The sequence below is a fragment of the Stegostoma tigrinum genome, chromosome 36, assembly GCF_030684315.1.
Source record: "Stegostoma tigrinum isolate sSteTig4 chromosome 36, sSteTig4.hap1, whole genome shotgun sequence".
Classification (NCBI taxonomy): domain Eukaryota; kingdom Metazoa; phylum Chordata; class Chondrichthyes; order Orectolobiformes; family Stegostomatidae; genus Stegostoma; species Stegostoma tigrinum.
In genome coordinates, this window is record NC_081389.1 from 6,574,814 (window position 1) to 6,598,370 (window position 23,557).

The 23,557-nt window shown below is 47.9% G+C and overlaps 1 protein-coding gene across 2 annotated transcripts in view; it reads right to left on the reverse strand.

Annotated features, from left to right (window-relative positions):
* Window positions 1-23,557, reverse strand: part of slc28a1 (solute carrier family 28 member 1) — a 107,759-nt gene that overhangs the window by 43,696 nt on the left and 40,506 nt on the right. For both annotated transcript variants that reach the window (XM_059640168.1, XM_059640169.1), the window contains 6 exons: window positions 19,539-19,620; window positions 19,369-19,445; window positions 9,802-9,893; window positions 7,054-7,243; window positions 4,316-4,457; window positions 1,868-1,981 (listed from right to left, as the gene is read on the reverse strand). In XM_059640168.1, coding sequence (XP_059496151.1) covers window positions 1,868-1,981; window positions 4,316-4,457; window positions 7,054-7,243; window positions 9,802-9,893; window positions 19,369-19,445; window positions 19,539-19,610 — 687 coding nt within the window. In that variant the 5' untranslated portion in view covers window positions 19,611-19,620. The remainder of the gene's footprint in view (window positions 1-1,867; window positions 1,982-4,315; window positions 4,458-7,053; window positions 7,244-9,801; window positions 9,894-19,368; window positions 19,446-19,538; window positions 19,621-23,557) is intronic.

Sequence of the window (23,557 nt, forward strand, 5' to 3'; positions counted from 1 at the left end):
TGTGTGCCCTAGACCAGTGAGTGCCCCAGAGACCAGTGTGTTCCCTAGACCAGTGTGTGTCCCAGAGACCAGTGCGTGCCCCAGAGACCAGTGTGTACCTCAGAGACAAGTGTGTACCCCCAGAGACCAGTGTGTGCCCCAGAGTCCAGTGTGCTCCCTAGACCATTGTGTGCCCTAGACCAGTGAGTGCCCCAGAGACCAGTGAGTGCCCCAGAGACCAGTGTGTTCCCTAGACCAGTGTCCCCCCCAGAGACCAGTGTGTGCCCCAGAGACCAGTGTGTGCCCCAGAGACCAGTGTGTGCCCCAGAGACCAGTGTGTACCCCAGAGTCCAGTGTGTGCCCTAGACCAGTGCGTGTCCCAGAGACCAGTGTGTACCCCCCGAGAACAGTATGTACCCCCAGAGACCAGTGCGTGCCCCAGAGACCAGTGTGTACCCCCAGAGACCAGTGTGTGGCGCAGAGACCAGTGCGTGCCCCAGAGACCAGTGCGTGCCCCAGAGACCAGTGTGTACCCCAGAGACCAGTGTGTACCCGAGAGACCAGTGTGTACCCCCAGAGACCAGTGAATGCCCCAGAGTCCAGTGTGTTCTGTAGACCAGTGTGTGCCCTAGACCAGTGAGTGCCCCAGAGACCAGTGTGTTCCCTAGACCAGTGTGTGTCCCAGAGACCAGTGTGTCCCAGAGGCCAGTGTGTGCCCCAGAGACCAGTGTGTGTCCCATAGACCAGTGTGTACCCCTAAGACCAGTGTGTGTCCCAGAGACCAGTGTGTGCTCCAGTGACCAGTGTGTGCCCCAGAGACCAGTGTGTACCCCCAGAGACCAGTGTGTGCCCCAGAGACCAGTGCGCGCCCTAGACCAGCGTGTTCCCTAGACCAATGTGTGCCCTAGACCAGTGTGTTCCCTAGACCAGTGTGTGCCCTCGACCAGTGTGCCCCCAGAGACCAGCGTGTGCCCCAGAGACCAGTGTGCTCCCCAGAGACCAGCGTGTGCCCCAGAGACCAGTGTGCTCCCCAGAGACCAGTGTGTGCCCCAGAGACCAGTGTGTGCCCCAGAGACCAGTGCGTGCCCCAGAGACCAGTGTGTGCCCCAGAGACCAGTGTGTACCCCCAGAGACCAGTGTGCTCCCCAGAGTCAAGTGTGTTCCCTAGACCAGTGTGTGCCCTGGACCAGTGAGTGCCCCAGAGACCAGTGAGTGCCCCAGAGACCAGTGTGTTCCCTAGACCAGTGTATGTCCCAGAGACCAGTGTGTGCCCCAGAGACCAGTGCGTGCCCCAGAGACCAGTGCATGCCCCAGAGACCAGTGTGTGCCCCAGAGACCAGTGCGTGCCCCAGAGACCAGTGTGTGCCCCAGAGACCAGTGTGTACCCCCAGAGACCAGTGTGCTCCCCAGAGTCCAGTGTGTTCCCTAGACCAGTGTGTGCCCTGGACCAGTGAGTGCCCCAGAGACCAGTGAGTGCCCCAGAGACCAGTGTGTTCCCTAGACCAGTGTATGTCCCAGAGACCAGTGTGTGCCCCAGAGACCAGTGCGTGCCCCAGAGACCAGTGCATGCCCCAGAGACCAGTGTGTGCCCCAGAGACCAGTGTGTACCCCAGAGACCAGTGTGTACCCCCAGAGACCAGTGTATGCCCCCGAGACAAGTGTGTACCCCAGAGACCAGTGTGTTCCCTAGACCAGTGTGTGCCCTAGACCAATGCGTGCCCTTGACCAGTGTGCCCCCCAGAGACCAGTGTGCCCCCCAGAGACCAGTATACTCCTGTACTGAATGTGCAATGGTGGTGCTGAATCATTGCAATGTGTTGGTGAAGGGTTATGGTTTGTGGAGGAGACCAGCTTCGGGACATGTCCATGCCCTACCTGCTGATCTTACCTGGACTTGTACACCCAGCCAGTTGAAAGCCTGAAAGCCGGGTTCAGTTCTGATGATTAAGATACCCAGAACGAATTGCAGGCCCAGTCCCACAAACAGAGTTCGACCCGATACCTGAGCAGCAGGAAGTGAGAATTAGTGATGGCGAGACATGGAGCTCCAACTGTATTCCACAGTCTTCAATGCAACACACCCACAGCACATCGGGGGGACCACCCTGCAGCTGAGCCTGTGTGCTTACAGCCAACTGCTCAGTGTTCATGTTAGTGCCATTCCTTGCCAACCTGATCATGTAATCAGGCAATTTCACAGCACAGGAAAACCACATGGACCATCGTTCCAGTGCCAGCTCTTTGTTCTAGCCATTTCCCAGAGCCTTGCAAGTGCCCCTGCACATTTATTAACCAATTCCGCTCAGAGCTATTCGTGAATTTGCATCATAGAATCCCTACAATATGGAAAGAGGCCATTCAGCCCATTGAGTCCACACTGGCCCTCAAAGAAGCATCCCACCCAGACCCCTATCCCTGCATTCCCCATGGCTAACCCTGAACACTATGGGCATTTTAGCATGGCTAATTTGCTAACCTGTACATCTTTGGGCTGTAGAAGGAAACCCGAGGAAACCCACGCAGACACGGGGAGAATGTGCAAACTCCACACAGACAGTCGCCTGAGGGTGGAATCAAACCCAAGTCCCTGGCGCCATGAGGCAGCAGCGCCAACCACTGGGCCACTGTGCTGCCTGAATTTGTTTCCCTCACCCTAAGGGGCAGTAATTTCCAGACCTTTATAAAACCCAGTTTAACTATTTCTTTTTAATCAACCCTCACCCAGTCCTCCCCCAGCCCACTTTCAGGTTACTTTCGTCAATGAACTTAAATCTATTTTAGCTTGAGCACCCTCCTGCTGGTGGAAACAGATATTAATTCCCTCCATCAAATCTCTTCATCATTTGATCACTTCTATTAAATTTATACTTTGCCTCTGTGCGTGTCTTTTCAGGAAGCATCTTCCAAACCCACGACCGCTTCCATCTAGAAGGACAAGGGCAGCAGATACATGGGAACACCACCCCCTGCAAGCTCCCCTCCAAGCTACTCACCATCCTGACCAATCCTTCAAAATCCTGGAATTCCCTCCCTAAGGACATTGTGGATCTATCTACAGCGGTTCAAGAAGGCAGCCCACTACCACCCTCCCAAGGGCAACTAAGAATGGGATATAAATACTAGCCCAGCCAGCAATGCCTACAACCCACGAGTGTATAAAAAGTTGACCGGCTGATGTGTCTGAGGCGTGGGAGTGCAGAGTTAGCGTGCTGGCTCATTGTCAGCCAACATCACGCTGGCAAACTGCGACCGTGAAATGCAGAGCTGGATGAGGGGAGGCCAACATTGGCTGCGCCTCCTGACTTGTCCTTGAACTGAGTGGGTCACTCGGTTAAGATTCAAAAACATTGTTTGGAGTTACATGTCTCCTTCCCACCCTCATCTGCCTCCAATCCGTCCCTCCATCTCTCTCCTCGTCTCCCTCATCACTTTCCCCACATCTCTTCCCTACCTCCACCTTTTCCCCACCTCCATCTCCTCTTCCACCATCTCCTCCCTTCCTCCATTTCCTCACTCACCTCCACTTCCTCTGTCTACCTCCTTTCCCATCTCCACCTTTATTTTCATCTCCTCCCCCACCACCCACACCCCTCTTCCCCAGATCCATCTACACCACCATCTCCTCCCCAGCTTCAACTCCCCCCCTCCATCTCCTCCCCTCCTTTATCTCCTCCCCAGCTCCATCTCCCCTCTCGTCTCCACCCCAGCTCCATCTACACCCCCATCTCCTCCCCAGCTCCATCTCCCCTTCCATCTCCTCGCCAGCTCCATCTCCCATCCTCCATCTCCTCCCCTCTCCTCTTCAGCTCCATCTCCCGCACCCCCAACTGCTTCTCCTCCCTGGTTCATTCTTCCCTCCTCAATCTCCTCTCTTCTATCCCCTCCCCAGCTCCATGTTCCCACCATCTCCTCCCCACCTCCATCTTCCCAGCTCTATCTCCCCTCCCATCTCCTTCTCATGTCCATCTCCCCTCCTCCATCTCCTCCTCTCCTCCATCTCTTCCTCAGCTCCATCTCCACCCCTCCATCTCGTTCCCTCCCTTATTTCCCCCCAGCTCTATCTCCCCTCCCATCCCCTGCCCAGTTCCCACCCTCCTATTCCATCAGCTCCCCTCCTCCATCTCCTCCCCGGCTCCATCTCCCCTCCTCCATTTCCTCCCCTCTGCCACCTCACCCCTCCATCTCCTCCCCTCTGCCATTTCATCCCTCCATCTCCTCCATCAGCTCAGTCTCCTGTCTCCATCACCCCCTCCCACTTCCTGCACCCCACTGTATGGAAGGTTCCTGTTGACTGGGGAGGGGTTTGGTGGGACACTGTAGGTAGAGATTGACTCACCGCGAGAGGTTTTCTGGAGAAGATGAAGAGTATGATGACGAGCAGGCACAACCCTCCAAAGGAGATTAACTGCTTCGGCCTCTTCGCCGTGTCAACCGCTAACCAGATGATCAAACCCGCCAAAGCCAAAAAGCTAATTATCCTAATGGAGATCAACACGAAGAAATGATATTGCTCATTGCTTTGTTTGAACACATTTTGCTTAACCACTGTTGACATTGAGGTGGAATATTATAAGAATGTGATAATATTACAGATAGTGCTGGAGTTCACTGTGAGGTTATTTGGTGCACAGGGGAGTATTGCGAGAGTCCTGACCTGACCCCCTCTACAAAGGTCTTGCACATGTTTTTGTCAGGTCAATGACATCATGAAGGGTAAATGAAGGTCATTAAAGTTCTTTAGGAAAGGAAACCTGATGTTCTCACTTCATCTGATGGACATGTGACTCCCTGTCTCCCTGTCCACTGTAAGGTGGGTGACTGAAAGGTCTAGAAAACCACTCAGTGTATTGAACAGCTCCAAATTCCAATAAACACACTCTCTTTCTCCCTCTCACACACACACACACACACACACACACACACACACACACACACACACACAGAAACACGGCGACATACACTCACACAGACACACGCGCGCGCGCACACACACAGACACACACACACATGCACGCACCGAGAAACACGGAGATGGACAGACAGACAGACACACGCACACACACAAGCACGCACACACACACACACACGCGCGCGCGCACACACACAGACACACACACACATGCACGCACCGAGAAACACGGAGATGGACAGACAGACAGACACACGCACACACACAAGCACGCACACACACACACACACACACACACACACACACACACACACACAGACATACATTCACTCAGAAACACAAACACACACACACCCAGAAATACAGAGACATATATTCACAGAGACACACAGACACACACACACAGAAACATAGAGACATGCATTCTCACACACAGACACACACACACACACACACACATCCTACTACCATCTGGAGACTACAGCCAACATTGGGAGAGCTGTCTTTCAGACTAAACAAGCAACAGCCAATTGACACAGTCACTCACACAGAGTCATACTTTGTAGACATCCCACGAGTAAGTAAAATTAAAAGAGTTGGTTTTAATGAAACATCTCTTGAACTGTATTGAAAGGGGACCTCTACAAGTTGAACAGTTTTGTACAGAGACCCCTTGGAGGGCAATCCGCTCTCCAGGAGGGTTTTCCTGAGCAGTTTGTTCCTGCACATCCTTCATTCTCTCTGACAGTCCAGGCATGCCTTAGTATTCCTATGGCCAGCTAGAAGGTGCATACATGCATGGTGGGGAGCTCTCTTTCCAATGGAGTCATGAAGGAGAGATTGTGCAGCAGTCCCGAGCAATTGGAGATTAAGGTCGGAGTCTCAGGTTGCCTGTACTTTCTGGGGGTTGCCTGTACTTTCTGGCAGTTGTGTATATGTAGGTCATGACAGACTGTAGCTCCTTCTTTGTTACTTAAAGGTGGAGGGGCTTCTAACTAAGCTTTGGTTGCATTTCAGCCCCATGCCCCCAGCCTTTGGCTACCCCAGGCAGAAATGGGTGGGCAATTTGGAGGAGCTGAGTTTGGCAGAGGTGGTTAGATAGTGGGCCATGGTGGGGGTACATTAGATTTGTCCACCTGTCTCTCTTCCCCACTGACATCCATATCCGGGTGACCACGGCCAGCGGGCTGCCCTTTGGCATTCTTTCTGACAGGTGGGCACCAGAGGGACTGGGCCAAATTGTCACCCCCCACATTATAATCTCAGTTTTATTTGACAGGCTACTGTCGACAATTTGTTTGCTTGAGAAAGTTCCCCTTTGAAGGGTATGTTGAATTTTTTTGGCTTGGCCAGTTAATTTGGTTCCTTCAAAGAGAATAAAAAAGGGGGCAGTGTAGTCAGGAGGTTTGCCAAGATGTGAATACGCCCTGTCCAGGAGAAATCCTGTGCCTTTATTTCACGAATTAGCTTCGGTCCAATTGTCAAGCAACATTTAACACAACATCTTCTTTGGGAAACAGGTCAATTCATTAGCTTTGAAACAGATCCAGACAATTCCAGGCAACACAGAAGCGTAGAAACTAGGAGCAGGAGTAGGCCATTCAGCACCACCCCCCACCCCCCAAGCCTGTTCCTCCATTCAAAATGGTCATGGCTGATCTCCTCTCTCAATGCCATATTCCCGCTTTCTCCCCAAAGCCCCTGGTGGCTTCTGAAGTCTACACACTCTTCAGAAATAAGCGTTTAAATGCAACTGTGTTTTCTTCTTTAAAGCAACACAGGGCTCAAGCCAGTTCTTCCAAGTTTGGGTGGCTCAGTGGTTAGCACTGCATCCTCACAGCTCCAGGGACCCAGGTACGATTCCACCCTCAAGGTGACTGTCCCTGTGGAGTTTGCACATTCACCTCGTGTCTGACTGGGTTTCCTCCCACACTCCAAAGATGTACAGACCGGGAGGAATGACCAGGCTAAACTGCCCGTAGTGTCCAGAGGTGTGCAAGCTGGGTGGATTAGCTCTGGGAAATGCAGGGTTACAGGGTGGAATGCTCTTTGAAGGGTGTGCAGACTCATTGGGAGAATGATCTCTTTCCACACTGTGGGGATTCTAGGGTTCTCTGAAATTAAGACACGCAAAGCTTTCAGATGTCTGAGAGGGAATGACTTACCACCTAAACCATCTGGAGTGTTGCTTGAGACATGAACCCACAGGCGAGAAGAAGTGGGTGATTCTTTTCCCCAGAAATCTCTTGATGAGATCATAAATCACAAAGAAAGCGACAACACAGGTAATGACCAAGAGGGCAATTGCTCGACGAAAGTTGAGTACGCAGGCAGTGATGAGGTATGCTAGAAAGCCTGGGTTACGGGAGTAACAGAGCAAAGCATTAATTTACTTTCTTTTGGTTAATTGATTACATTAATTGATTTTTCTTTCTAGTTTGGCGGATTGTTAAGGTTTGGGCTTTTCACTGCAGCTATAGGACTTTGGACCCATTTGAAAGCTGGATTGGCATGGAGGCCCAATATTCTCTCAGGGCAAGGAACCGGGGCTGCTCCTTGATGCCCGCCAGCCTCAAACACCAGTCAGGCCTCAAGTGTTCAAGTACGGCCAGCAGAAAGATGGTTAGGCCTCAGACATGGAATCAGAGTTGAGAGATCTCAGTTACGTGGAGAGGAACGGCAACTGCTCTGCCCGAGACCATAAGTAACTTCGGAGAGATGTGAACACAGCTCAGTCCATCACACAAACCAGCCTCCCATCCACTGACACTGCCTACACTTCCTGATGCCTTGGGAAAGCAGCCAACATCATCAAAGACCCCTCCCACTGCAGTTATACTCTCCTTCACCCTCTTCCATTGCACAGAAGGTACAAGTGTTTGAAAACATGTTCCAACAGATTCAAGAACAGCTTCTTCCCGGCTGGTATCAGATTTATGAATGGACCTCTCATATACTAAAGTTAATCTTTCTCTGCACCTTCTCTGTAGCTGTAACACTATATTCTGCATTTTGTTCTATTACCCTGATGTACTAATGTAAGATATGATTTGTCTGGTTAATGTGCAAAACAATACCTTTCACTTCGCCTTGGTAGGTGTGACAATAATAAATCACACCAAATCAAATCAAATTTAAAAAGATTGATAGCATGGTGGCTCAGTGGTGAGAACTGCTGCCTCACAGCACCAGGGACCCGGGTTTGATTCCAGCCTCGGGCGACTGTCTGTGTAGAGTGTGCACGTTCTCCCCGTGTCTGCGTGTGTTTCCTCCGGGTCCTCCGGTTTCCTCCCACAGCCCAAAGATGTGCAGGTTAGATGGATTGGCCATGGGAAATTGTCCCGTAGTGTTCAGGGATGTGCGGATTAGGGAGGATGGGTCTGGGTGGGATGCTCCTCATGTCAGTGTGCACTTGTTGGGCTGAAGGGCCTGTTTCCACACTGTAGCGATTCTATGATCTCTCAATAGCTTTGCTTAACAAAGACATTATCCATCTCAGATTTAAAATTAACAGCTGATCCAGTATCAACTGACATTTGCGGAACAGAGTTTCAAACCTCTACCACCCTTTATGTGTGGAACTGCTTCCTAACATCTCTTCAGCACGCTCCGGCCCTCATTCTCAGCCGTGTGCACCTAGTTGTAGAATCACCAACCAGTGGAAATGGCTTATCTTTATCTACCCCATCCTTTAATGTTAATATTTTGAATACTTTACCCTAAATTCTAAATGAAAACAGGCCTAATTTGTATAATCTCTGCTCATTACTTGACCCCTAAATATCATTTTTGTATACCTATGTTGTACTCCCTCCAACATATCCTTCCTAAGGTATGGTTCCCAATTAAGCTCATAGTACTCCAAGTGGGGTCTAACCAGGGTTTTGTATAGCTGCAGTATAACATCTGTGTCCTTATACAGGTCAGAGAATGTTCACTAAGGATGGTTCTGGTATGGAGGAATTGTATTATGAGCTAAAGCTAATCAGGTTGAGACTCAGCTCTGGAGTTTAGAAGAATGAGAGGTGATCCCATTGAAATGTATCGGATTCTTAAAAGGGCTTGGCAGGGTAAATGCCGTGAGGATATTCCCCTCATTGGAGAGTCCAGGATTAGGTTGCATGAAGACCAGAATAAAAGGGTGTCTATTTAAGACTGGGATGAGGAGGAATTTCTTCTCTCAGTGGATTGTGAGTCTTTAGGGGTCCTTGCTACAGAGCTGAGAGGGTACAGTACGTGTATACTTAAGACTGATTCTTTATCAATCAGAGAATCAAGAGTTAAGGGGAAAGGACAGGAAAGCGGACATGAGGAGTGTTGGGTCAGCCATGATCTTACTGAATGGCAAGGCAGGTTTGAGGGGATGAATGGCCCACTCCTGTTCGTATTTCTTATGGTCTTAAGGGGATGATTCAAGGCACCTCCATGCATTTCAGAGATAATGAGAACTGCAGATGCTGGAGAATCCGAGATAACAAAGTGTGGAGCTGGATGAACACAGCAAGTCAAGCAGCATCAGAGGAGCAGGAAAGCTGATGTTTCGGGCCTAGACCCTTCATCACCTTGGTTCTCCAGTCTACATTGTGGATTCCGCTATGAGTGTTTTGAGTGTCTGCACTGTGCCCTGCATTATAAAAGCTGCTTGTTTACACTAGAGAGCCCACTGCACCTGTACCTTATCTCATAGTGACTATTGTCTTACCATTGGGATTCCCAATAAGCTCTTATTCCAACTAATGCAAAAAATACTGATCTCTGTCATATAGCTGCCCACTACAATTCTCCCAATCCTTACTTCTCAGAGTCTCAATCACATGTGACTGGTGATTCAGAGCTCTCCCATAATTCTACACAGGACAGTGTTTTAAATCCAGAGGGCAAAGAAAATTATTTATCATGAGATTCGGTTTTACCTGCAAGGAGCATGCCCATAATGATGTACTTGATTACAGACGCATGGGCTTTGTACGCTGACTTCACCCTTGAGGCAGACTGAGATACTTTGCTGGAAAACAGAAATGTCCATTTACTAACCTGTTGTTCAGACCCAATACGATGTTGTGAGTCAACTTTTTCAATTTATCAATGGAAACTCTCAAACAAATTGGTGTTGTGTGCCTTGGCATCGAGCTAAGGCATCAAAAACCATCCATGGGCAAATCATCACTTGTGTTAGATTGAGACAGCTCAACTTGTTGAGACAGTGACCTTGTTATTTCATTACAAGCCCTGTGCTGTGTTGTGAACGAGCTACAATACTCTCTACGAGCAGCAGAAACACTCTCCACATCTGAATTGTTTTGTGAAGGGGAGGAGGGGACAGGAAAGAATAGTGAATGAAAAAGAAAATTGGGTGATTTTGTGATGATTGGTGCAAGAGCTGTTAATTTCAAAGTGTAGGAATAACAGGGTCAAAGGTGTCTTGAGCTGAAATGTGAAGTTTCCAATCAGCTGCCTGTTATACATCTTCACCTGGTAGTCACCTCGAAAGAGGTGAGGAATAAGCACTGAGTCTACCAGGGGTGTTGATACAATATCAGTCCATTAGAATTACTATCCACCTCTGCAGGTATAGGCTAGCTATACAACCACAGAATGGTTAGAGAGGAGGAGGCCAGTCTGCTTGTCTCTATACTGACCCTTCACTGAAGCAATTTACCATCCCACTGCCCTGCTGCTTCCCTGTAACCTGCATAATCTTCACTATCCTTCCTGAAGGACTGGATTGAATGGGCCTGTACCACACTCCTAGAAAGTGATTCCGAAACCTAAGCTTTCACTGGCTGTTGTCATTGTTTCTCTGGGCAACCAGCCAAAATTTGTGTCCTCTTGTCCTTGATTGTTCTTCTCTGCTCTGTACAGATTCCATATGAATCTGAACATTGGATTCGTTCAACTCTATCTTTTCTGCGCCCGCTCTAATGCTTCGCTCCTGAACACGACGCTGCTGTTAATAAAAGCCCAGGATGATGTATGCATTATTATTTACTCTCCAAAATGTCCTACCAGTTTCAAGGAATTATACCCAAAAACAACCAGGACTCTCTGCACCTGAACCCCCTCAGAATTGTGTCCTTTATTTTCTATCATATCTCTGTGTTCTTCCTACCAGCATGAATTAGTTCATACCTCTCTGTGCTCAGTTCCATCTGACTCCTGTCCACACATTTCACTCACTTGCCCATGAACATGTAATGTTCTACCTTTATCCTCCTCGTGACTCACAACATCTCCAAAGGTTGAAGTTGGGCTGTGTACTTTAATCTATTGGTGATTTAGGTACCAGGATCCTAACTGGAATCTCTGTATCGTGTCACTCTAAACCTTCCTGTAGTCTGAAAGGCAGGTGCTCATCGCTGGTCTCTCCTTCACATTGAGGAGGTGTTGTCTTTGTCGTGGCTGGCGGTTTCTCCTCTACCTCAGTCTCTGCCTCGGACTCCTGGTAGCTTCCAATGGGTTTGTTTCCACCATTTGTACTGAATACTGTTTCCTGTCAGTGCAAATTATTCACTAGACTTTCCCTTCTACACTGTCTCCTGCACATGTCTGCTAACATTACAGTCGAAAATATAGAAGACAAGAACAGGCTATTCAGCCTTTTAAAACCTACCCCACCATTCAATATGGCTGATCCTCTACATCAACACCATATTTCCTCTTTCACGCCATATCTCTTACTGCCTTTAATATCTAAAAATGTCAATTGTCAGGAAAAACCCATCTGGTTCACTAATGTCCTTTAGGGAAGGGAACTGCCATCTCTACCTGGTTTGGCCTACATGTGACTCCAGACCCACAGCAATGTGGTTGACTCTTAACTGCCCTCTGGGAAATTAGGGATGGGCAATAAATGCTGCCTAGTCAGTGATGCCCTCATCCTGTGAATGAATAAAAAGAAAGTATCAATCTCTTTCTTGAATATTTTCAGTGACTTGCTTTGCACAGTCATCTGTCGTCGATAATTCCACAGGTTCACGACTCTCTGAATGAAGAAATATTTCCTCATCCCAGTCCTCAATGGTCTGTCTCTGTATTCTGAGGATGTGACCCCTTGTTCTAGACTCTCTACCCAGGTGGAAGCATCCTTTTTCCCTTCCTCTTTATTCATTCACAGGATGAGGTCATCGCTGGCTCGGCAGTGTTTATTACCTGTCCCTAATTACCCAGAGGGCAGTTAAGAGCCATCCACATTGCTCTCGGTTTGGAGTCACATATAGGCCACACCAGGTAAGGATGGCAGTTTCCTTCCCTAAAGGACAGTAGTGAACCAGATGGGTTTTTCCAACAAGCGGTTCACAGTCATCATCAGATTCTCAATTCCAGATATTTATTGAATTCAGATTCCACCATCGGCCATGGTAGGACTCTGAACCCAAGTTCCCAGAACGTTATCTGGGTCTCTGGATTAACCGTCCAGAGATAATACCACTAGGCCATTGCCTCCCCATTATTCTCCCTTCATCTAGTGCATCCAGCCGTGTTCGAATTTTATATGCTTCAATTAGATATACATCACTGTCTCCCTTCTATTGTACCCTTTCTACAACATGCCGCACAGAGGAGAATTCAAACATTATAGCCAGTATCCCTGTAATTCCACTCCCACTCCCATCAGTAACCTGGATCATCTCAACTAATGTCCTACAAATTTTAAGTAGAGATAGAATATCTAAAATATCTAAAACCTCTTTATCTAAGCTCATCAAGTGTCTGACCCACCTCCTCATTCACAATGACCTGGGTAGCATTTTCTCCTTGATAAAGTCAGATGCAAAGCACAAATTTGATCCCTCAGTTAAGCTCTCTACTTCTATCTGTAAATTCCTGTTTTAACCCTGAGTTAGACCCACTTACCCCTCTCAGTCCCCTTTTCGCTATTTAAATGCAACTGGAAAAGTTTTGGATTCCCTTTGATATTAACTGCCAGTGTCTTCTCATCCTCTCCAGCACAGCTAATTGTAGAGTAAAGATTCAGCAGCTCTGTTCTTTCACAGTCCCTTAATGGTCACTATCACAGGAATGCCTCCTACTGTTCAGGGATAAAATCTTTCACTGCCAGTGCCATGGATCTGATTAAATTTCAAACTGATGAGGTGACCAGGATTAAGATGACTGTCTGTGGAATGATGTACCACTGGTTCCCTGTCAATAATTACTAATTTCAAATGATTGTGGCAACTTACACGACTCAAGAAAAGATATTGATTGGTTTGGCAACTTGACTCCAATTGGCTGAGGTGGTCCCATGGGGGAAACATCTGGAACTATAGGTTCCCCAAGCTCCCAAGTAATTCAAAATAAGGTGCAATTCTTGAGCACAGTATGGAGCTGGAGGAACACAGCAGGCCAGGCAGCATCTGGTAAGCAGGAAAGTAGATATTTCGGGTCAGGATCCTTCTTCCAAAGTAAAGAAACTCTTCTTTTCTGAAGAAGGGTCCAGACCCGAAACGTCAACTTTCCTGCTCCTCTGATGCTGTCCAACCTGCTGTGCTCATCCAGCTCCATACTGTGTTGTCTCTGACTCCAGCATCTGCGGTTCTTGCTATCTCGCAATTCTTGAACATATTTAATTGCAAAGATTAAGTTCCTGTGTATGAAGACATGCTGCTCGTTGCAGACTTAATTAAGCCATGTTCTGAGCTTACTGGTGATCTTATATAGGCTATTAGCCTATGCAGGAGAGTTAACATAGAACAGTACAGCACAATACAGGCCCTTCGGACCACAACGTTGTGCCAACCCGTTATCGTACTCTAAGGTCAAACTACCTCGCATACTCTACATTTTACCATCATCCATGTGCCTTTCCAACAGTCGCTTAAATATGCCTTATGCATATGACTTCACTACCACCGCTGGCACATGCACCCACCAGTCTCTGTGTAAAGAACCGACCTCTGACATCTCCCTTACACCTTCCTCCAATCACCTTAAATTTATGCCCCCTCATAATAGTCATTTCTGCTCTGGGGAAAAAGTCACTAGTTATCCCCTCTATCTATGCCTCTCATCACCTTGTACACCTCTATCAAATTACCTCTCATCCTTCTTCACTCCAATGAGAAAAGCCCTAGCTCCCTCGACCTTTTGTCATAAGACCTGCCCTCCAGTCCAGGCAGCCATCCTGGTAAATCTCCTCTGCACCCTCTCCAAAACTTCCACATTCTTCCTATAATTAGGCGACCATAATTGAACACAATATTCCAAGTGTGGTCTAACCAGAGTTTTACGGAGCTGCAGCATAACCATTCCAGGCTGAATGGATGAGCTCATGGAGACAGAATTGGCTGTCCAATAGAAGACAGAGGGAGGTAGTAAATGGAAAGTATTCAGCCTGGAGCTCGGTGACCAATGGTGTTCCACAGGGACCTGTTCTGGGATCTCTGCTCTTTGTGATCTTTATAAATGACTTGGGGTGGGTTAGTAAGTTTGCCGATGTCACTAAGGTTGGTGGAGTTGTGGATAGCATGGAGGGCGGTTGTAGGTTGCAATGGGACATTGACGGGATGCAAAGCTGGGCAAAGAAGTGGCAGATGGAATTCAGGCTGAATACTTTCCATCTACTACCTCCCTCTGTCTTCTATTGGACAGCCAATTCTGTCTCCAGTGAGCCAAACTGCCCTGGATCCCATGCCTCCTTATTAAATGCCTTGCTAAAATCCATGTATCCCGCATTCACTACTCCACCTTCATCAATGTGTGGTGTCACATCCTCAAAGAATTCAATAAGGCTTGTGAGACATGACCTGCCCCTCAAAAAGCAATCTCTTCCCTCACTTCCTGTAGTAACTTTGGGTATATCCCATCTGGCCCAGTGGACCTATCTATCCTCATGTTTTTCAAAATTTCTAGCACAACCTCCTTCCTCCTTCCTGTTCGAGCATATCAGCCTGTTTCACGCTGTCCTCACAAACCTCAAGGTCCCTCTCACCGGTGAATATTGAAGCAAAGTATTCATTAAAGACCTCCCCTACCTCCCCTGACTCTGTACACAAGTTGCCTCCACTATCGCTGATTGTTCCCACCCTCACTCTGGCCATCTTCCTGTTCCTCACAGAAGTATAGAAAGCCTTGGGGTTTTCCTTAATCCTACCCACCAAGGTTCTCTCATACCCCGTTCTAGCTCTCCTAAGCCCATTCTTCAGCTCCTTCCAGGCTACCTGTAGACTTCTAGAGCCCTGTCTGATCCTTGCTTCCTCAACCTTAAGTAAGCTTCCTTCTTCCTCTTGACTAGGTGTTCCATATGTCTTGTCATCTAAGGTTCCTTCACCTTACCATCCTTTCCTTGCCTCAGTGGGACAAACCTATCCAGTACCTGTAGCAACTGCTCCCTAAACAACCTCCACAGCTTCTTTCATGCATTTCCAAGAACATCTGATCCCAATTGGTGCTCCATAGTTCTTGCCTAATAGCATTGTATATCCCCCCACAATTAAATACTTTCTGATAGTCTGCTCCTATCTCCCTCCATAACTATAGTAAAGGTCAGGGAGTTGTGATCACTATCACCAAAATGCTCTTCCACCAAGTGATCTGACACCTGGCCTGGTTCATTGCCAAGCACCAAATCCAATATGGCCTCCCCTCTAGTCGGCCTATCTACATATTGACTCAGAAATCCTTCCTGGACATACCTGAAAAAATCTGCTCCATCCAAACTATTTGCACTTAGGTTCCAGTCTATATTGGGGAAGTTGAAGTCGCCCATGACAACAACCCTATTACTTCTGCACCTTTCCAAAATCTGTCTCCCAATCTGTTCCTCGGTGTCTCTGTTGCTACTGGGGGGAGGGGGTCTATAGAAAACTCCCAATAAAGTGACAGCTCCTTTCCTGGTTCTGACTTTCACCCACACTGACTCAGACAAACCCTCCTCCACAACCTCCCTTTCTGCAGCTGTGGTACTATCCCTGATTAGCAATGCCACTCCCCCACCTCTTTTACCCCCCTCACCATTTCTTTTGAAACATCTAAACCCCAAAACTTCCAGCAGCCATTCCTGCCCCTGTGTTGTCCAAGTCTCTCTAATGGCCACAACATCGTAGTTCCAAGTACTGATCCGTGCTCTAAGTTGGCCAACCTTATTCCTAGATAATAAAATGTGAGGCTGGATGAACACAGCAGGCCAAGCAGCATCTCAGGAGCACAAAAGCTGACGTTTCGGGCCTAGAGCCTTCATCAGAGTGGGGGATGGGGAGAGGGAACTGGAATAAATAGGGAGAGAGGGGGAGGCGGACCAAAGATGGAGAGTAAAGAAGATAGGTGGAGAGAGTATAGGTGGGGAGGTAGGGAGGGGATAGGTCAGTCCAGGGAAGACAGACAGGTCAAGGAGGTGGGATGAGGTTAGTAGGTAGATGGGGGTGCGGCTTGGGGTGGGAGGAAGGGATGGGTGAGAGGAAGAACCGGTTAGGGAGGCAGAGACAGGTTGGACTGGTTTTGGGATGCAGTGGGTGGGGGGGAAGAGCTGGGCTGGTTGTGTGGTGCAGTGGAGGGAGGGGACGAACTGGGCTGGTTTAGGGATGCAGTTGGGGAAGGGGAGATTTTGAAACTGGTGAAGTCCACATTGATACCATTGGGCTGCAGGGTTCCCAGGCGGAATATGAGTTGCTGTTCCTGCAACCTTCGGGTGGCATCATTGTGGCAGTGCAGGAGGCCCATGATGGACATGTCATCTGGAGAATGGGAGGGGGAGTGGAAATGGTTTGCGACTGGGAGGTGCAGTTGTTTGTTGCGAACTGAGCGGAGGTGTTCTGCAAAGCGGTCCCCAAGCCTCCGCTTGGTTTCCCCAATGTAGAGGAAGCCGCACCGGGTACAGTGGATGCAGTATACCACATTGGCAGGTGTGTAGGTGAACCTCTGCTTAATGTGGAATGTCATCTTGGGGCCTGGGATAGGGGTGAGGGAGGAGGTGTGGGGGCAAGTGTAGCATTTCCTGCGGTTGCAGGGGAAGGTGCCGGGTGTGGTGGGGTTGGAGGGCAGTGTGGAGCGAACAAGGGAGTCACGGAGAGAGTGGTCTCTCCGGAAAGCAGACAGGGGTGGGGATGGAAAAATGTCTTGGGTGGTGGGGTCGGATTGTAAATGGCGGAAGTGTCGGAGGATGATGCGTTGTATCCGGAGGTTGGTAGGGTGGTGTGTGAGAATGAGGGGGATCCTCTTAGGGCCGTTGTAGCGGGGGCGGGGTGTGAGGGATGTGTTGCGGGAAATACGGGAGACGCGGTCAAGGGCGTTCTCGATCACTGTGGGGGGAAAGTTGCGGTCCTTAAAGAACTTGGACATCTGGGATGTGCGGGAGTGGAATGTCTTATCGTGGGAGCAGATGCGGCGGAGGCGGAGGAATTGGGAATAGGGGATGGAATTTTTGCAGGAGGGTGGGTGGGAGGAGGTGTATTCTAGGTAGCTGTGGGAGTCGGTGGGCTTGAAATGGACATCAGTTACAAGCTGGTTGCCTGAGATGGAGACTGAGAGGTCCAGGAAGGTGAGGGATGTGCTGGAGATGGCCCAGGTGAACTGAATGTTGGGGTGGAAGGTGTTGGTGAAGTGGATGAACTGTTCGAGCTCCTCTGGGGAGCAAGAGGCGGCGCCGATACAGTCATCAATGTACCGGAGGAAGAGGTGGGGTTTGGGGCCTGTGTAGGTGCGGAAGAGGGACTGTTCCACGTAACCTACAAAGAGGCAGGCATAGCTGGGGCCCATGCGGGTGCCCATGGCCACCCCCTTAGTCTGTAGGAAGTGGGAGGAGTCAAAAGAGAAGTTGTTGAGTGTGAGGACTGTTCAGCTAGGCGGATGGGGGTGTCGGTGGAGGGGGACTGGTCAGGCCTGCGGGACAGGAAGAAGCGGAGGGCCTGAGGCCCTTATTCCTGACACTTCTTGTGTTAAAATAGACACACTTAAACCCATCGCACTGACTCCAACTTCATCCTATCAACTGTCTGTCCTTCCTCAGAGGCTGTCTCTGTACTGTATCTGCCTGTACACCAGCTACTCCATCCTCTGATCCGTGGCTCCAGTTCCCAACGCCCTGCCAAACTATTTAACCCCTCCCGAACAGCTCTAGCAAACCTCCCGCCCAGGGTGTTCGTGCCCTTCCAATTCAGATGCAACCCGTCCCTCTTGTACAGGTCCCACCTTCCCCAGAAGGTATTCCTGTGAACCACATATCTGAAGCTCTCCCTCCTACACCAGCTCTGTAAACACATGTTCAGCCTCTCTCGCTGTCTATTGCCAGCCTCATGTGCCCGTGGCTCCGTTAGTAAACCTGAGACTACGACTCTGCTCATCCCTCCTTTTAACTTCCAGCCTAACTCTTACATTCACTTTTCAGGTCCTCATCCCTTTTCCTAGTTATGTCATTGGTACTGATGTGTACCATGACTTCTGGCTGGTCACTCTCCCCCTTAAGAATCCTGTAGACTTGATCCAAGACATCCCTGACCCTGGCACCCGCGAGGCAACATACCATTTGTGACCACAGAATCTCCTGCCTGTTCCCCTAACCAGTGAATCTCCTATCACTATTGCTGTCCTATTCTCCCTCATTCCCTTCTGAGCCACAGAGCCAGGCTAAATGCCACAGGCCTGGCCACTATAGCTTTCCCCTGGTAGGTTTCCCCTTCCCCTCCAACAATATCCAAGGCGGTATACTTATTATTGGGGGGACCGGCCACAGTGGATCCCTGCATTATCTGCCTATTCCCTTTTCCTCTCCTGACGGTCACCCAATTCCTTTATCCTGTAACTTGGGTGTGACAACCTCCCTGTAGCTCCTATCACCCCCTCAACCTCCTGAATGATCTGGAGTTCACCCAACTCCAGTTCCAGTTCCCTCATGTGGTCTGTGAGGAGCTGGAGTTGGGTTCACTTCTCACAGTTGAAATTCCACAAATGCTGTCGGATAGAGAAATCATATCTGACCATGAGCATTTTATATTGGTGTTTTGCAAGCCGGGTCTTCTGAAAGAACAGGGAATGCACGGTGCAGATTGATCTGAATGATTTGAAGAAGAAGGCATTAAGTTATACAGCCTAAACATGACCTGTATCCTCAGGGATTTATAAGGTTGCAGCGATGATCTGTCATTCCAAATAATTAACAGATTTGTCAGATGAGAAATAAAGAAACTGTCCCTTTGGGTGCAAGGAGTGGTGTGGTACAGGGCCTAGAATCTAGAGTGAGATGACTGAATCTTAAAATTTGATCTGGGCCATCAAAAATGAAATGAGGCAGACTCTGAGCAGCGATTGGCTCCATAGGCCTGTGGATGATAGGACACAGGGTGGTGAGGCTGTGCAGAGATCTGGGGCAAGGGCAGCTAATAGGGGCAAAGGGGCAAGGGGTTAATGGGTCAATCAATCATAGTGGTGTTGAATAGATTCAGTTTGAGGGACAGAATGGTATCCTCCTGTTGCTAATATTCAGAAATCCTTAGCCCCTCCCTGGAATCAAACAGGTGAACTGTGATATGAACAAAGTAACTACATACCTCAGAAATTTGGCATTTCTCTTGCCTGTGGGTGACTCAGACTTTACGTCATCTTTACTTTTGGAAGATGCATCTTCCTACAGAAGGAAGAGATAAGTTTAACAAAATCTGATGGTTTTAACAATCTCACTCTGACTGAAGTGGATTGAAGAATATGCGAACGTGCCCACCTCCAGCTCAAATGCTGCATTCTCCATGGCGTAATCCTGCCTTCTTCCAGAATGATTACTTTTGTCGTTCATTGTCAAGGTTCTGTTCAAGGCACATTTAAAAAAAAGAAAAGCAGATTTAAACAATTTCAACGTCAAAAGTGAGGGACTGAAGTATTTAAGGATGTGGAAAACTCTTTGAAGTTGTACCTCTAAACCGTGAAAGACCAAATGTTGCAAATCTTATGTTTCATTCCACTGTCAGTGACTGAATTAAATCAAAGGTACACAGAAGTACGGTGAAGTGTACAGTATCCTAAGTTTTGTTCATAGGGGCATAGAATACTTGAGTCAGAAGACTAGGCTGAACTTATGTAAGATACTCGCTCAGCCACTGTTGGAATATTACACAATTATATACAATACAATCCAATACAGCACAGGAACAGGCCCTTCAGCCCGCCTGTGCTGATTCTAATCCTTATTGTCCACAAGTGGTATCTACCCCTTTCTTCACCTCCTGTTCATGTGTCTATCAAGATACGCCTTAAACATTGCTCATGTGCCTGCTTCCACCATCTCCATTGGCACTGCTTTCCAGGCACAACTCTCTGGGTGAAATATTTTTGTCATGCTCCTCCCCTAAACCTTCCCCCGCCCCCTCACCTTGAACCTGCATCCTCTTGTAGTTGACATTTCCACCCTGGCAAAAGCCTCTGGCTGTCCGCCCTCTCTGTGCATCTCATAATTTCGTAGACATCTACCAGGTCGCAACTTAACCTCTGTTTTTCCAGCAAAACCAATCTAAGTTTATCCAATCTCTCTTAATAACTAAAACCCCCCAGACCAGGCATTGTGTGTAGTTCTTTAGGAAGGCATAACTGAGAATGCAGAAATCCTCCTGAATGTAACCAAATTCACCCGCTATCATTATAGCTCTGCCAGACATAGATATATTGCTGGAATGAATGGAGAATTAGCAGATGAATGAAGTGAGCGGGGTTTCATTTCTGTCAGAAGATCATGGAGAAACAATATAAAACAAGGGGTACAGTTCCAAAGTGAGTGTAGGAGCAGACAGATCTTAGTATTCACATGCATAAATCATTGAAGGCTGCAAATCATAATCTCATCAAGCAGAATCAGCATGGCTTCATGAAAGGGAAATAACGTCTGATGAATTTATTTGAGCTTTTTAATGAAGTCTTGATCAAAGTGGATAGAGGGGAACCAGTAGATGTGTTGTATTTGGACTTCTGGAAGCCATTTGAAAAGGGACCTCACAAATGGTTATGTCATAAGACAAGAGCCCATGGTGTTGGTGACAGTATATTGGCTTGGATCGCGGATTAGCTAATGGGCAGGAAGCAGTGAATGAGGATGAAGGGTTGTTTTTCAGGCTGATGCCCAGGAACCAGCTCCACAAGCATCAAAGCAACAGTTTACAGTATGTATTAATGAGTTGGAGGAAGGAAGCAGATTTATTGTAGCCAAATTTTTAGACACTAAACTAGATCGAAAAGCAAGATACAAACAGTTTATAGAGAGATATTAATAGGTTAAGTAAATGGCAGAAAGGTGGCAAATGTAGTATAATGTGGGAAACTGCAAAGTTCATTTTGGAAGGGAGAACTAAACAAGACAGTATTATTTAAATGGAGAGAAACTGCAGAAAGCTGCTACACAAAGGGACATGGGGGGACTTGTGCACAAACACAGGAAGCTAGCACACGGGTGCAGCAGGTAATCAGGAAGCCTAATGGATAAAAACCATTAGTCCATCTCATAACTTCTACACCTATATGTTAACCTTCTGTAACTTATTGACAAAGATACTAAGGCCCCTTTGCACTTCTACAATTTCCAACCTCATTACATTTAAGAAATACTGTGCAATCAGCATCTCCTACCAACAGGATAACCTCATATTTTTCCACATCATTTTCTAACAGACAGGTTTGTGGCCAATCACTAAACCTGTCCAAATCCTCCTTTAAGATGTTTCATGCCTTCCTCACAACATACATTCCCATTCAGCTTTGTGTGATGATGAATTTGGAAATATTACACGTGGTCCCTGATTCATTGACCTAGATTGTTATCCTTGTGGTCTGCCACTAGCCACAGCCTGAAAGGGTTAGGGTTTTCTTCTGTTCATGAAATTATTAGGTCATAAAATTGTTATGACACAGAAGGGAACAAATTCTTCAAATGAGCATCAATACCCAGTGCCAATCTCCTGAATGTTGCCTACACATCTGTACAACATTTCAAGCCAAATCACCAAGCAATGTCCCTCTTGAATACCTCAGATGAACCTGTGTCTACCACATTTCCAAGCAGTGCATTCCACAACCGAACTACTCGCAAAGTGAAAGTGTTTCTTTCCTCACATCATCTTTCTTTCTTTTTCACATCTCTTTTAATCTATGCCCATCTTGTTCTTGTTCCTTTAATGAGTTGAACAACTCCTCCTAATCTACTCTGACCAGTCTGCTCACGATTTTGCAAACCTCAATCAGAACTCCTCCCAGCTGTCTTCTCTTCAAGGGGTACGGTCCCAACTTCTTCAACTGATCCCCATCACTGTAGTTCCTTATCCCTGGAACCATTCTTCTGCACTCTCTCTAATGTACTCACATTCTTCCTGTAATGTGGTGCTCAGCACTGTACACAATATGTCAGCTGCTGTCTAATTAGTATTTAGTCTCCTAGCCCACATGCTTTAAGTTTACTAATGAACCCAATGATTTAATAATTGTAAGACTAGGGGACATATTTTTAAGGATTTGTGACTTGGAGACTTTGCCTTCAAGAGATGGCTAAACCCCTCTTTCAAAAGGTTCAACCATCTTAACATCCTTACCTTCATCAGGCTAAACACCTCCCCATCCCCTCTCACTACGACAGCATCCAGGCACTGGTTAGCTCAGTAACGTAATCAGCATGGGGTCAATTCCCATCACCGACAGGGGTTAACAGGAAGGACTCTCATTCGCAACTGATCCCCTCACCCGAGGCACGGTGAATCTCAGGTTAAGCCACCACCAGTCACTTCTCTCTCTCTCTAGTGATCATCTCTCTCTATGGTCTGGTCAGACAATGATGACTTGTTACAGCAGTGTACTCAGGCTGGTGATGTGTGAGCTAACAGTGTTTCATGATATTGGCCCTAGAGTGAGAGCACATCTTGCACCTTCTGTCTTGGGATGTGGCTGTCACTCTATGGATGTGAATGTTAATTCCCTTGAAGAGTTGGCGATGAGCCTTCCAGTGTTCTAGCCACATCCACGGTATTGTTATGGAGGGAGCTGCAGGATTTTAACCCAGTGATGCATTTCTAAGTCAGGAAGGTGAGTGGCTGGCAGCCTACTTGGCGGTATGGGTGGTAGGTTTGGAAGACGCTGTCTGTCGTATGAGTTAGTGATGCCAACCATTGCTAAAATCTTGTTGGGTAGATAGCTGCAATGATCCCTTTTCCTGACTGCATCTGCAGGGATGCCCTAGTCAAAAAAGGTTGAGGAAAACCACAAGGTAGTCTGAAGCTTTGGTCTTAAAGAAGCTTTAGTTTACTGCGCGATAGCAATCAGGCATATGTTATGTGTCGAGACCAAGGAGTAGATCCATTTCTTGGAGATCCACAGCTGTTCTGCCTTTCTGCACAGAGGTCCCCTCAACACCAGAGATTGGACGGAACTCAGTGCAGTCTTCACCCTTGACCCTTTGAGAAGACTGACCTTTACAAATATCGTCGACAGGAGAGTCCGTGAGTTGCTGCAATGCATCTGACAGTGGAAACACACACAGTGTGTCAGAAGTGGACGGGCTGAATGCTGAAAAGTATTAACCAAGTGGTCTGCTTTGCCCTGGATGGTATTGAGCTTCCTGAGTGCTCTTGGAGCTGCCCCCATCCAGTATTCCATCACAGTCCTGAGGGTGGACGGGCATTGGGGAGTCAGGAGGTGAGTTACTCACTGCAGTATTCCCAGACATAGATCTGCTGTTGGAGCCTTAGAGTCCAGAAACAGCAGCCACATATT